The sequence below is a fragment of the Cupressus sempervirens genome, chromosome 1, assembly GCF_028749045.1.
Source record: "Cupressus sempervirens isolate cs-2001-9-10 chromosome 1, ASM2874904v1, whole genome shotgun sequence".
NCBI classification, from domain to species: domain Eukaryota; kingdom Viridiplantae; phylum Streptophyta; class Pinopsida; order Cupressales; family Cupressaceae; genus Cupressus; species Cupressus sempervirens.
In genome coordinates this window covers 65,779,636-65,793,339 of record NC_143118.1, presented here as the reverse complement: position 1 = coordinate 65,793,339, position 13,704 = coordinate 65,779,636, and the positions used below count along the sequence as shown (strand labels likewise).

General features: G+C 34.8%; 1 protein-coding gene across 2 annotated transcripts in view; it reads left to right on the top strand.

Annotated features, from left to right (window-relative positions):
• LOC149576177 (homogentisate prenyltransferase) overlaps positions 1–12,869 on the top strand; it is a 121,322-nt gene extending 108,453 nt beyond the window's left edge. Inside the window, exons 9-10 of one of the 2 annotated variants that reach the window (XM_089816554.1) lie at positions 993–1,025; positions 12,700–12,869. In XM_089816554.1, the coding sequence (XP_089672680.1) occupies positions 993–1,025; positions 12,700–12,774 (108 nt within the window). In that variant the 3' untranslated portion in view covers positions 12,775–12,869. Of the gene's footprint in view, positions 1–988; positions 1,026–12,699 lie in introns of both variants that reach the window. The other variant, XM_089816551.1, reaches the window with a different exon arrangement.
• Positions 12,870–13,704: the final 835 nt, after the last annotated feature.

Genomic DNA, 13,704 nt, shown 5'->3' with positions numbered 1-13,704 from the left:
TTCTGAAAAATGCACAAGATTTCAAAGATTTCTCAACCAAACCTGTTCTATGTAACCCATTAAAATAAGGTTTGTTTATTCTATTTATTCTATCCACTTGACTAGAGAGGAACAGGTGTGCCACCTTTGCACCATATCCGAGACAGAGACTAAGACCCATTTTATCTTTAGGTGCTCCATCTACTACGAGATCAGAGGCAGGTTCCATTGCCTATTCAGAGATTGCAAGATCCCTCTCGGCCTTTTTCAGTTACTCTAACCAGCAGTGTTTAGCTCATTGCCTCCGAGAGACCTCCCAGCTCAAAGACCACACTTTAGAGTTCTTGTTTCCTCAGAGCCAAACCTCGGATCAGCTCAGCACTAACTTCTTTCCACCCATGCCACTTCCAGGGGCATGAAAGGATCGCATACACCCATCTCCAGACACACTAGATCTGTCAGATCTTGGCGTGGGTTCCTCAGACAGCAGCATCCTATCCCCAGTGCTACACAGAGACAAAGATGGAGCTGGGCCTTGACCCATGCTCATTTTGGACCTTATCCCTTTGTGCGGAATTTCTTTGTACCGAGAAAGGATTGATTATCCTTCTCTCTCTCTCTTCTTGTTGTTTCCCTTTTTCTTACTTTTTTAGTTTAGTGCTTTTTTCCCCAAACGTTGTTCGGCGCTCCTGCTGGTTTATTCTTCTCTGTACTGTTGTATCTTTCAGTCCCTTAGACCCTTGTTGATCTCTTGTTGGACATTAATATAATTATCTTATTTTATCTTATACTACTCATGGAGGGAGGGATAATGGCTATCTTGTTAAACACCCCTAAGGATTAGAGCTCATTTTGCTTTTTCTAAACCTGCTTTTTTATACATAATAATCTGGATTTTGAAAAATCATGTTTGTAAGTTAATGGTCTTTCCTTATTGCATTTGGCACATGCTTTTATCAGAGTAACACATATTTCTAACAATAAGTGCATTTGTTTGTCTTGTTGGTAGCTAGACATGGATTTTGGATCAGTCAAATTACACAAAGGTATGTAATTTTTTGTATGTTTTTGTATTTTGAAATAGTTAAGCTTGTGTGTCAAATTTGTAGTAGGGTATGTTTGATAAATGTAGAATTTTTTTTTTTAATTGTAACAAAATCACCATATCTCCTAATGTGTTCATACATTATTTACAATTTCACCTAGTATCATCATCTCTAAACATTTGACCACATGTATGATTGCCTGCATTTTTTCTGACATTCTTTTAAAAGGAAATTACAATAGGTCTACATTTCATGTACGATTACCTGCATTTTTCTGCTATTGTTTTCAAAGGGAAATACAGTAGGCTCTTTGAGTTTATGTATATGGTGGACAATAGTGTCTACTTTATGTAATTAAAAAGAATTGCATAATCAGTTTTGATGCAAAATCTGTCTTAAAATGCTCTAAACTGCCTTTAGCTACCGTGACAGTTAATACAACAAAATACTATTTGATCAAGTTAAAAGTATTGATTTTATAATTCATTTCATGAGAGAAATATTTTTTCCTTAGCAAACACCACATGACCCTAAATAAATAAGGAGTATTGCAGGCGTTCATGTTGATGTGTTGATTTGTGAATGGGATGGATATAAAAAAATACACAACCCTTAAAAAAACAATCAATATTGCAAGCATGCTTGTTGATGTAATGATTTTTAATAGGGTAGATATAACACTTTTTGCTTGATCAACAATAATATTAAGAACTCCAACAACGAATGATTGATATGCTTGTTGGTAACCTAATGTATAACTATAGAGTTACATTTTAATTTATGAGGGTTGTAACACAAAAAATAACCTACATCAACTTACTTTGCATATGTATTTGTTATCCACAACCTTTATGTCCCCTCCCTTAGTCCAGACTCGAATCTACCTTTCTGTTAGTTCATTTGGTGTCATGTCCCCATTTTGGAGGCAATTTGATTTAATTAATTTAATTAATTAGGTTGTCCAAAATAATGAATATTTTATGAGGATGACTAATTAATTATTTTAATTAAATAAATAAGTGGTATTAAGTTAATTATTTATAAAGTTATCAAATAAATAAATATTAAAAGGTAACTTTATATTTAATTAATTTAATAAAGTGACTTGAATTATAAAATATTTTTATAAAGTCACTTAATAGATAAAATAAAATAATGTTCTAGAAGCTTCTGGAGAAAGTGGAGGAAAAAGAATAAATAGGCACCCCGGGCTTCATTCTAATCATCCAAATTTGTTGTTGTTGATGTTAATGTTTGTTGATGTGCATTGTGGAGCCTAGGGTTTCTGCAATAGTCACAACTGGCCATTGAGAACGAAAACTCTCAATTGGTACGCAATTTTGAGGGTGTGAAATATCACCTGAATTATTGCAGTTGGGAGGAAGATACTTCAGTCTTCTATTTGTGCTACATTGAGAAAAAATATTTGTGGCCATTGAGAAAGAAAACTCTCAATTGGTACGCGATTTTGAGGGTGTGAAATATCACTTGAATTATTGCAGCTGGGAGGAAGATACTTCAGTCTTCTATTTGTGCTACTTTGAGAAAAAATATTTGAGTACAAAAAGCAGGCCGAAAAAGCAGTTCGAAAAAGCAGGCCGAAAAAGCAGTTCGAAAAAAGCAGGCCGAAAAAGCAGTTCGAAAAAAGCAGGCCAAAAAAGCAGGCCGAAAAAGCAGAACCGAAAAAGCAGGCCGAAAAAGCAGGCCGAAAAAGCAGGTCCGAAAAAGCAAATTCGAAAAAGCAAAGAAAATTATTACAACCATCTACAATCAGGGGCGGCAGCTAGAGAGGCACGACTTGGGCACTGGAGGAGGTTATTTTCTGTTCAGTGGTATTGCAATACATCTATTCTCTAAGGCGACTTCATATGCCAGGTCTGATGTGTATTTTCATAGTTGCCTTTCACTATAGAGTGTTGTTGTAATTTCGTATCAGACCTATCATTCATTAATAGATATATCATTCATTTTTACATTCCTCACAATGGTATCAACAATCCATGGCTTTAGTTGTATTTAATCATGCATGTGATTAGTGTACTACTGTAGGGGAGTATTGAAGTTAGATATTTAGTGTTGCATTAGTTTTCATTGGCAGCTGTAGGTGCATATTACTTTACCGGCAAACATCATATTTTGATATCTTTGTAAATGCCAAGAGTCTTGGCTAACTTAGTATGAATATTGTATTGGATACTCATTCTCAATTAAGGAGATACAATTGCTGGTCATTAATAGTTGTCTTTGAGCGTTAATATATTATTTTTATCAGCCAGTTAGCTTGCATACCAACTGTTTGTTAAAATAACAGTTGGCTGTAGGTGATCATTTTCATGATTAGAACTCTTATATGCATTCACTATTGCCAAAATTAGTTGCATATTTATGTTAGGTCATTGTTTAGACAATTTGGAGTCTTTTGTAAGCATTCTCTTTGAGGCAAATCCAAACAAGAATCACTGCAGCAATCTGAAAAGTTATATCAGTCAGAGGACCCTTGCTTGCAAAGTGTTTGACGAAATGTCAAACAACTGAAGTATAAAGATTTTTGGTGTTTGAAGGAGTTATAACCTATTGGGGTTATTACATTTGGTCACCCATGAGCTAAATAGCCTTGCAAGGGGTCCTGTTTTGAGGGGGTACACTTGTGTACCACCTCCTTAGTTAGGACCTATTTCAGAATATACTTTTGGGAGCTCATTTGGGTTGGCTGACTTTCTTCTCTTGCATTGTAGCATCATAATAAAACCAGATTTACTAATGGTTCATAATCATCGATCAAATTTTCTTTTGCTTGTCATTGAGATTTCTATTTGGAATTCAATTGGGGATTAGTTTCGGAGGTGAGATATCCTCCCTTGTCTACCATCACTCCAATTAGTTGAAGTCTCTTAAAGATGTAACTGGATTGATGAGTTCAATTGTCCCTTCTTTGCGGATCAACAACATCACTTTATGCTTTGGTTGGAGATCAACTTCAGCGCATTTGTATACAGCATCTCAGATCAACATCTTCTTGCATTTATCTCTAGATTGTAGGTCACTTCTATTTATACATACATACATATGTATGTATAATTCCAAGGCAACGACACACACCTTCCATCCTATTACGGAAAACATTGCATCCTCTTGAGGATTGTGATCAGGAGTCTGTCTACACATACTTTCAAAAGTTGGAGGTGGTGACAGAGATATATCATGATCATTCTATAGAGATTACGGGCTTATATTAGAGCTTGAGGGCTTCTCAAAGATCATGGCTTGGTATCAAGCAAAGGATCTTACGTTTGGCTCATATCACCTTGACCGGACATCTTTGCACTTGCGTCGACTTTCCACTCATACCACTGGCTTGGCATTGTAACATACATAATTTACACCAGTCTTATCATCATGTCGCTTTCATGATCTCAGTTCAATGCCATCATAATTTGTTCAAGCATCAATACATATACTCATGTCTGTTGAGGTGCTCCTTAGTATTACAACTTCGACCACACCTTTTTGCAGACAGTAGCAGAGGTCTCATAGCAATGGTCATACTCATTGGATACATACTGCGATACATATAGAGCAAAGTGATAAGAAAGTCAAACATCTTGCAGAACATCTTCGCCTCAGTGTAACAAGATCATTTCAGTTCATTGTACTCTGCAGCTCCATTGTTAATAGACAGGGTGCAAGGCCTTGAGCACCAACTTGGTTGTAATCACCATTTCGAAAATTGCCTTAATATTAAAACCCTAATTTTCTGGTCTTGCATTGAGCAATTTGTCTATTTGTTTCCTGTTTATGTGTTTGGAATATTTCACCTTATAGTGTATTCTGGGTTGATTTTGAATACACAATACATGCTAACGAGAAACTTATCTATCAGGGTTCAGCTAGACCAGAGCAATAAACAAAATTAATTATAATGCAGAATAAGTACGGCAAATTAGCAATGTAACACAAAGATTAAATGTGGTTTACTCAATGTGGGCTACATCCACAGAGAAACAATTGTCCACTTTCTTCTGTTATCCAGTGAATCACAAATTACAATCTGATAGTTTTTCACATTTCACAACCAATTATTTATCAGTCCTTTTGGCTATTTACAAAGGTTGATTTACATACCAAAATAACAACTAACACCAGCCTTTGCTTGGAAGGTTTCCCCAAAACCCCACTGTGGGCTCTACCCCCGAGGCCCCATGGGGGTGTAGGCCCCCAAGCCCCCCAATAGGGGCTTCGTGTTGGATTATTTGCCATTGATGTAAAAGATGGTTAGCAAGGTTTGTTATCATTAATGTCAAAGCAATTGTCGGAGATTCTTAGATCTTGCTGTTGATGCCAAAGGATAGTTTCATATTGCTGCTGTCACAGAAGACTTTATAATAACATCTATGCAAGAGAAGTTGAGGATAGACAACTATGAAAGATAAATATGTATGCTTGCCAGCCAACTTCCTTAAATAGTTAGAGACTCGTATAAGAGGTCACTCAAGATCATTGTAAAAAAGCAAGTGTATTAATTATGAAAAGCAGTGATCAGTATCATATAAAGAGCAGTGAATTATCAGGACAGTAAGGAATTTTAATAGAAGAGATTTTTGATGTCTAAGGCAGTGATGAAATGGGATAAGATTCATTTATATAATTATGTCCGACCTTTCCTCTAGAGTCTGATAAGATCTTAATCAGATTTGAGAAGAGTTTTTAGCAGATTTGTGATAAGGTTTAGAGCAAAAGAGATTGGCGCCTACCATAAGTAGGGATTTGTCTCTTTCTGGCTTGGTGCTCAGTTGTGGGGATTGGTGTCTCCAGGGGGCTGGTGCCTAAGTTGTAAGAGATTTATATATAAGCAGTACCTTTCAGTGGTGTTCTCCCCTAAAGGTTTCCATGTAAATTAGGCGTTCTCATATTGTTCCTCTTGTGTTACATAATTGCTAGAGCTTGTGTGGTTGCTATTGTTATGGTTGTCTAACATGTCGTTATCACTCTGCCCCTTCTGCACTCTTCCATTAATAAATTTGCAGGGAAAATGCAGCTGTCAAATTCACCAAAATTTAAACCCATCAGCATGATCAGGAAGTGCATACCATCTCTATCCTTTTGTTTCATTAATTTAAATTACAAGATTAAAGTAGTAGTGCTAGATAAGAGTTTTGGTCTCCTTGATCAAATGAAATTCCCACAACTACATCCTCGCATTGTGCAGCTATATACAGAGACTAAACATTGTAATTTAATATGTAATAAATAGACCAAAAACAACGCTGCAGTAAATTTATTGTAAGAATGCCACAGAACCATGAGCGCCAACTTTGATTAGGCTTGTAATACAAAGCTTTCGAATTTGATAGAAGCTATTCATTCTACGTCAACACATAACATGAGATCTCAATAGACATTTAAAAGTAAATATGTGCGATAAATATCATTGAACGAATACTCAAATTCTAAATTACAATAACATGGGTTGTTGTGAGGTTTCACAACAGGCCCCATTTTCGAATGTAGAAATGGGGACCGAAAATTTGAAACAATTAAAGATACAGAGGTCAAAAGTTGCTCATGCAGGGGATCCCAAATGTTGAGCAGTGCACAAATGAATAAAGACAAAATCAAAGGCAAAATTGTAAAATCTGATGGTTAAGGGGGTAATGTTTGAAAACTTTATGTTAAAAGACTAAGTGTAATTGGTACTTATCATCCTCTGTCATTCACTAACTTGAAGAATGTAAGCATAGCAACCCAAATGTAAGAAGCATTGTAAAAGGGGTCATTGGCCAGGAGTTCAAGAAAACAGCTAGCGGAAGCAAACGCAAAAGAATTCAATCAGCAAAATAGAGGTTGCAAAGCTCAGATGATCCTATAAGCTACAAATAATCGAGAATCCCTAGATGGTCCAGAAGGTCAGTGGAGTCCCACACTACCACTTTCTTTTCTCTTCTTGATTAAATCAAGAAATCTCAAAGACAATGAACTGTGGGTCAAATTAAAGAAAGTTTAGTATTGTCAATCTGAAAACCATTGTGTGAAATCACATGATACCTGCCAAAATGATAATCTAGCTAAACTAGTAACGCAAACCCATATTAACCCTCAATGACTAAATTTACTAGAAAAGTCAACCACCTCAGCCAAATCTCGAGAACTAGAAGACAAATTCACGTGTCTATTGGAGAATGAAAGGTATATTACCTTTTAGGACAATACTCTAGGAAGGATTCTAAACCACGAACCACACTTATTAATGATCAAAAACAATTTTTCTTTAACCCCTCCCCATGTTTTCTTGCTATTACTGGACAAGTTATGAATAATAAACCGGAGGGAATGAAATAACAAGGTCAAATAGAGTCATGAAGCTGAGACACTTATGAAGAAGGTACCACATTCAACATTTGGTACGAATTCGTCTTTGTATGTAGGCTCTCTTATCAACAGGTTTGTCAACAAACCCTAATCCTTGTTTTGTTTGCAATAAGTATTTTTAAAAATAGGGAAGGGGTTTTAGAAAATCTTTCTGTTAAAGATGCTTGATCCAAATGATCAAAGTTTTTGATGGATAAATTAGATTGTTAAATCAAAATATAAGAAAAACACACACACAAGACAAGGTGGGAGGTTCCAAACCCATGGAGTGCAAATGGTCAAAACAGGGTAAATTTAGAAAAGAGTTTAACTTTGCAAAATTTTAGATAATAAGGACAAATAGGGTGTATATGCTTCATACCTGCCTGTTATACTACATACTATATGACTTACTTGGAAGAATTCATGAGCTAGTGGCAACAAACAAGATGAAGAATCCGAGTATGGTTTAGTGAAAGCTGCAAAGTTTCAAGTGTTCATAGCAACACATGACCTAGTGATGTAGAGCTTGAAATACTACAAAATAGATGTCTGAGTAGTGACAAATATGTAGACTTAACTTCACAAGGCATAGTCAAGACCGGTCAGAATGATGGACATAGATACTAGTACCTACAACTTCAAGAAATTAGAAATTTATTACAAAATGGTTATAAGGAATGGATGAGAAAGAAGAATATTAAAGTGCCTGCCAAGGTGCCTAAGCTATTAAGTAGAGAAGCTTTTTATTGAGACGTGGCAAGTGCAATCATATATCTAAGTAGAATAGTTGGGTTGTAAGACCATGCAAAGTTCAAGGGATGTACATTCATATTCATCCAATTGATACGGAGAGGAAAGGAGACTATTCATCGAACGCAAATCATTATCAATTCTATTTTTGGATACACCAGGAAAGCCTTTCCAAGCTTCTTCTACATGTCCTTAGATATTGCTTATTTGTGTGTTGAGAAAGAAAGCCTATAGGGACTCAAGATAGTTGGAACCCTTGGTAGTTGGTCAAAACAACAGTTGGTATACACTCACTATTTGTTGATGACAAAGGAACAATCCCAAGCCCATTACAAACAGATCAATGACTGGTTTATCATGCCAATCGTAAGAGATCTGGAAGGAAAAGCACGAGGAAGGGTAATTCAAGGAGCACAAGAGCTGATTAATTTTCATGGTGGATGGTATATTCAGTTTCCCACCTGGTCTTACATTAGGATGGAGGGATTCAAGGGAGAACCATTCTTGTTTCTAAGGTACCTGAACAATTGTGCATATTGGCAGAGTTCAATAGATGGGCAATCACTTTCTACATAGCATGCCACAACTTGCTTCAAAAACTAAGCTTCAACATTCCACTTAAAATGGGAAGGTAGATATGTACCTCACTAGAGAATGCTAGGAAAGCGTAGCATGACTTGGTGGCAGCATCTGCAATACTTTGAGTTTATAAGAGAAGTATTTGATCCATTAAATAAGATGCACAACTTCATTAGCAAGAACATTGCACACACCTCGCATGTTTAAGACTATTTGGCAGACTGTAAAGACAGAAAGGAGGTGAGAAGAAGTATCAAAGATTGAGACTGAAATAAATGCATACTACGGATCTATTTGATATTCCTCCAAAGGTAGATGGCAATAATGAACAAGTATGTGTCTAGAAAATTAGAGGAGAAAACAATTGTCAAGCCTAGGCAGGAATGCCTTGGAAGTGACATGCATAGATGCAATAAGTGAGTCGTTCATCAAAGCTAGCAGGCTATGGGTGGAGAGATACAAACAAAGCTTGAGAGAAAAGGGAATAAAGACTAGCGCCTCGAAGAAGAGAAAGAGAGGCAGGATCAATGCTAATTAATATGATATTTCTTTGTAAAAAGGAGAAACATTATGATGGTAACAAAAGTAGATCTAGGAACAATGATTGGGGAAGAAAAAGTATACAATATGGGAGTTGAAGTCGTGAACACAAATCAAGATGTATTTGATTGCACGAAGCATCATAACAAAACCCTTTAGCATAACAACTAGAGAGGCATCAACATGGGCAATGCCAAAACCCCAACATTACACATCTCTGGTTGAACAAGTGACAATTTTGCCCAGGCTATTTGCTAGTACCCAGCCAGTAATGGGTTTATCTGTATTCCCTCGATGGGTAACCGATACAATAATGCAAGGAGTTATAAGAATGCCACCTTCAGAAGGGCTACTAGTAATGCATCTACAAAAATGAGGAAAGTATGGGAGGATACACAGATAGTGCTTAAGAGGTATGAGGAAGCTCAGACCAAAGCAAAAGCTAGGAAAAGGTAGGAAGATTCAGGCGGACACTCATGTCCCAAGTGATCTTGGCATGGAAGTGAGCCGCACACCCCAACCTCACAGTATTGATGCACATCAGGTTGGATCAACTTCTAAAGAAGAAGGAAAATGGTTGTCAAGACCTGACAATTGAGACATTGATGAAATCTTGGAAGATTCATCTACTTGATAGCATAAAACATGTGAATGTTGGAAGCGGATATTGCAGAACTAGAGGGCAACAAAGGCGATGTATCAATAGACAGCCTAGAAGTGGCTTTGGGAGCTGCAAGTATTATCAAAAGCACAATTTGAAGAAAAACCAAACCAAACACCACAAAGGAAGAATTTCTGATAGTGAATCCAAACCAGGAAATCCCTGCTTAGAAGCAGTGGAAACATAAAAGGTAGCAACAACACAAAGTGGCAACACCTAACCTTGACTAACATTTTTCTTTTAGAGATTGCACAGGTTCTTTATCAAGCTGCAAACTATTTTTCTGGTTAGATATATGCTTGTTCTTGTATAATTTCTTACTTTATAAGATTATGTTTACATGAATCTGGTAAATACAGGATTAGATATCATTTTCTCTTCCAAAACTCAAAATCTTTTGAATTTTCATTTGAAAATTTGTTAGTTTTGAATATCTTGACTGTAATAACAAAATAGCGCAATTTATCTCTGTGATGGTTTGTTAAGAATGATAATGAAAAGACGATACGTCATTGCCCTTTGTAAAACCAGTTAAACATTGAACCTTGAGTTATCTAAGCAAGATCAAGACCTGATTATCCTGAGCCTTGGAATCAATTGTAAATTGATTTTTCAAAAAAGATAGGTTCAAAGTTTATAACTCTATCTGGTTTGAAGTGCAATATGCATCCACCTCAACATGAGTGAATAGTGATTTCAACAATATGCAAGCATGAGAGCTATCATTAGAAATCTAGAAGAGAATAACAAACATTTAAAAGTGTTTTACAAAGCTATTGCATGACAAAAAAAAAAAGTTAACTGTTAATGTCACTTTATTAAATCAATATAGAAAAGGAAGCAAAAACTGCTAGTCTTAGTGAAAGGTCACATGGAAGGAGGCTTCCTAAAAAAACTCAGGGTGCTGCTGAGATTTTCTAGGAAGATTTAAAAGCTGGTTGTCTCATGAATTTAGTAATGCAATTCAGTTTAAAATTTAACGAAGCTTGTAATTGATAAGTAGGACATGATTTCCACAGCTAGTCAAATTGTGATGTGAATATCAGGATTTAACTGTGTGATTTTGAGTCAAACTCGATGACCCATGTTTCATGAGTAGTGATTCAACATGAATCCATCTCTCATGAGAATAAATGGAACACTTAGCACTCATTGGCTCTAGGTGATGCTCACAGGGATGAAGCACTGGGACTTCCCGGGAGGTCACCCATCCCAGTACTACTCCAGCCTGAGCGCGCTTAACTACGGAGTTTCCTCTACAGTTAAACCCAAAGCTTGCAACCCCATTTGCAAAACCTTCACCAAGTGTTGTGAAAAATACTGTAAATAAAAAATTAATAAACAAACATTGTTCCCTTTCTATTTCTTTTATGGCAGTAATCTAAAAAATTAGCTAATTGACAAGTGTTAGAAAAAACTCCTAATCTGCTGGGGCAATTTCTAGCCCCATCTCAATTCCCCCGTTGAAATAGTCCTAAAAAGTGAGGGCTGCTATTTTTCTAAAATAACTTTCCAAAAATTCCTGTAGTATAATTTTTTTGTTTCAATAGACTACTATGAAATGCCTTGTTACAGTTTAGTAAACCTGGAGGGAATCCCCTTGAACAAGTTTTAAGGGATTGTTATAGCTTATCCTTCAATTGCCTTCAAATACAAAAAAATTACAGAGAAGTCCAACATCTTGAGAAGCTCCAGAGTTGAAGTTCCTCATTATTCTTCTTACAATATGCAGTTATAAACAATTGGGGATATTTCATGCGGGTCTCTAGATCATCCAAGTCGCTCTTCTTTAACTGTTTTGCCTACATATTCTCTTCTATGCTAAGATTTGCCCTAATCTTCTTGAGATGAGTCCTGTCTTTGTGTGCAGTGCATTAGGAAGGGTCTAGAAAATGACTTTAATGAGATTGTTACTCCTCTAAAGCAACACGCGGATGTGTCTTTTGACGCATCGTCTTGAGGAGCAAAGTGGTGGTCACTCAAAAGAAACAGACATACCACTTGAAAAAACTAGATTTATTGCAGTGAGGGTGGCGTAACTGTTTTATGTTTTAGGCAGCTGCTTCGATGAGGGGTGCTATTTTTGGTACAGTCCATGGTCCCAAGGCATACTTGAAATATAATTTGTTATCCACTAGATATTAGAGGCCCAAACAATAATTTGCCTCAAGTAATTCTAGTAGAATCATGAGAGGAGAGCTAGCATTCAAACTAAAAATCAGAGACATCACTTCATCCAGATGCTTATACTGTGACTATCACAACTAGTTTTCAGGACAAGAAACCAAAACTTTAACAGGAGAACTTAGTGAATTATTTTCTACAGTTTTCTCTTTTATGGAGCATGAAAAGTGAAAATCAAAACTAAAATCTCTGGTCTTTTTTTGTGAATATATAATTTTAATATTTAATTAATAGAGAAGGGCCTATTCATTAAAAATAATATCAGTTCAGTTCCAATAATCAATATCTATTTCTCAGTCTTTCTTTTTTCATTTGAACACAATCCTGGAAGGAAGTAGGTGGAGATCTAGTAGGTCATTTTGGATTTTTTGAAGTAACAACTTTAAAAAGAAAGAGAGAAAACAATTCATCATCTAAAGAACAAAATCCAACAAATAGTGAGATTTAAATACACTGAGATTTTTAGCGATGCTAACAACAAATCATAGCCCCATACTTGAGCACTGAATTTTTTCTCATTTCTGTAAGAAGTTCATTTCTATAATTTGTTTTATAGTTTAGAATATTTGATCACGCTTAATTTATCATTTAAATGTTTTTCTTTGTGTGCAGGAAGCTATTGCAAAATATTATCGATTCATTTGGAATCTTTTCTATACAGAATACATTTTGTTTCCATTTATTTAGGAAATATTTCCTTTCCCGATAAGTTCCAACAATATGTAAAACAAGTTTTATTTGATTTACATTATTATATTTAAATTTTTAAATTTATTTTTACATTGGTGGATTTCTGGTTTATAATATGGTGATTGTTCTATTTAAGATCACAATAATTTTTTTTAAAAATGACAATTTTTTTTTATAGATATTACTTTTTAAATAAGTTAAATTATAATTATTCAAATAATCATTTATATAATATAATAAAAATTTTATTAGACATGAATTTTTTAATTTATAAATTACAGAAATAATAGCATTATACAATTAATATTTTTTTTCCAAAATTTTAATAATTGACAATATGTCTATTTAGTTTTTATATACATAATATCATTAAAACATCTTTATAAAATGGATATAATTTTTTTGAGTAAAATTGTATAGGTATATTATTATTTTATTTATATTAATAATATTAAGATGAAATGTAATAATACAAAATAAAATGTCTAATTAAATAATAAATTTTAATAGTAATATTTAATAATACTATTTTTAATCTAATATATTTTATATAAACATAATAAAAAAATTGTCTTTGCAATTGAATTTTTTTAATTGAAAATTGTAGATTAAATTTTTATTTTCTTGACAAATATTGACTTAGAACATTAAATTGAAAGAAGACAATCACCCCAACTTGAGATATGGTGAGTTTTTTAGAAGAAAATATTGTCCAATGCAAGTTTATTAAACAACTAGCTTATTTTCATTGGAGTCATGGTGATTCCTATTCTCTTTGATGTGCAATATCATCATTGTAGATTGTAGACTAATAAGTTGCATATTATTTCATTAGGAATTCAAAAGGGTGTTGGAGGTTGAGAAGTATCTATTATTGAGATTTTGTATTTTCAATTGTGGATAGAAATATGCAATGTGCATATGGTT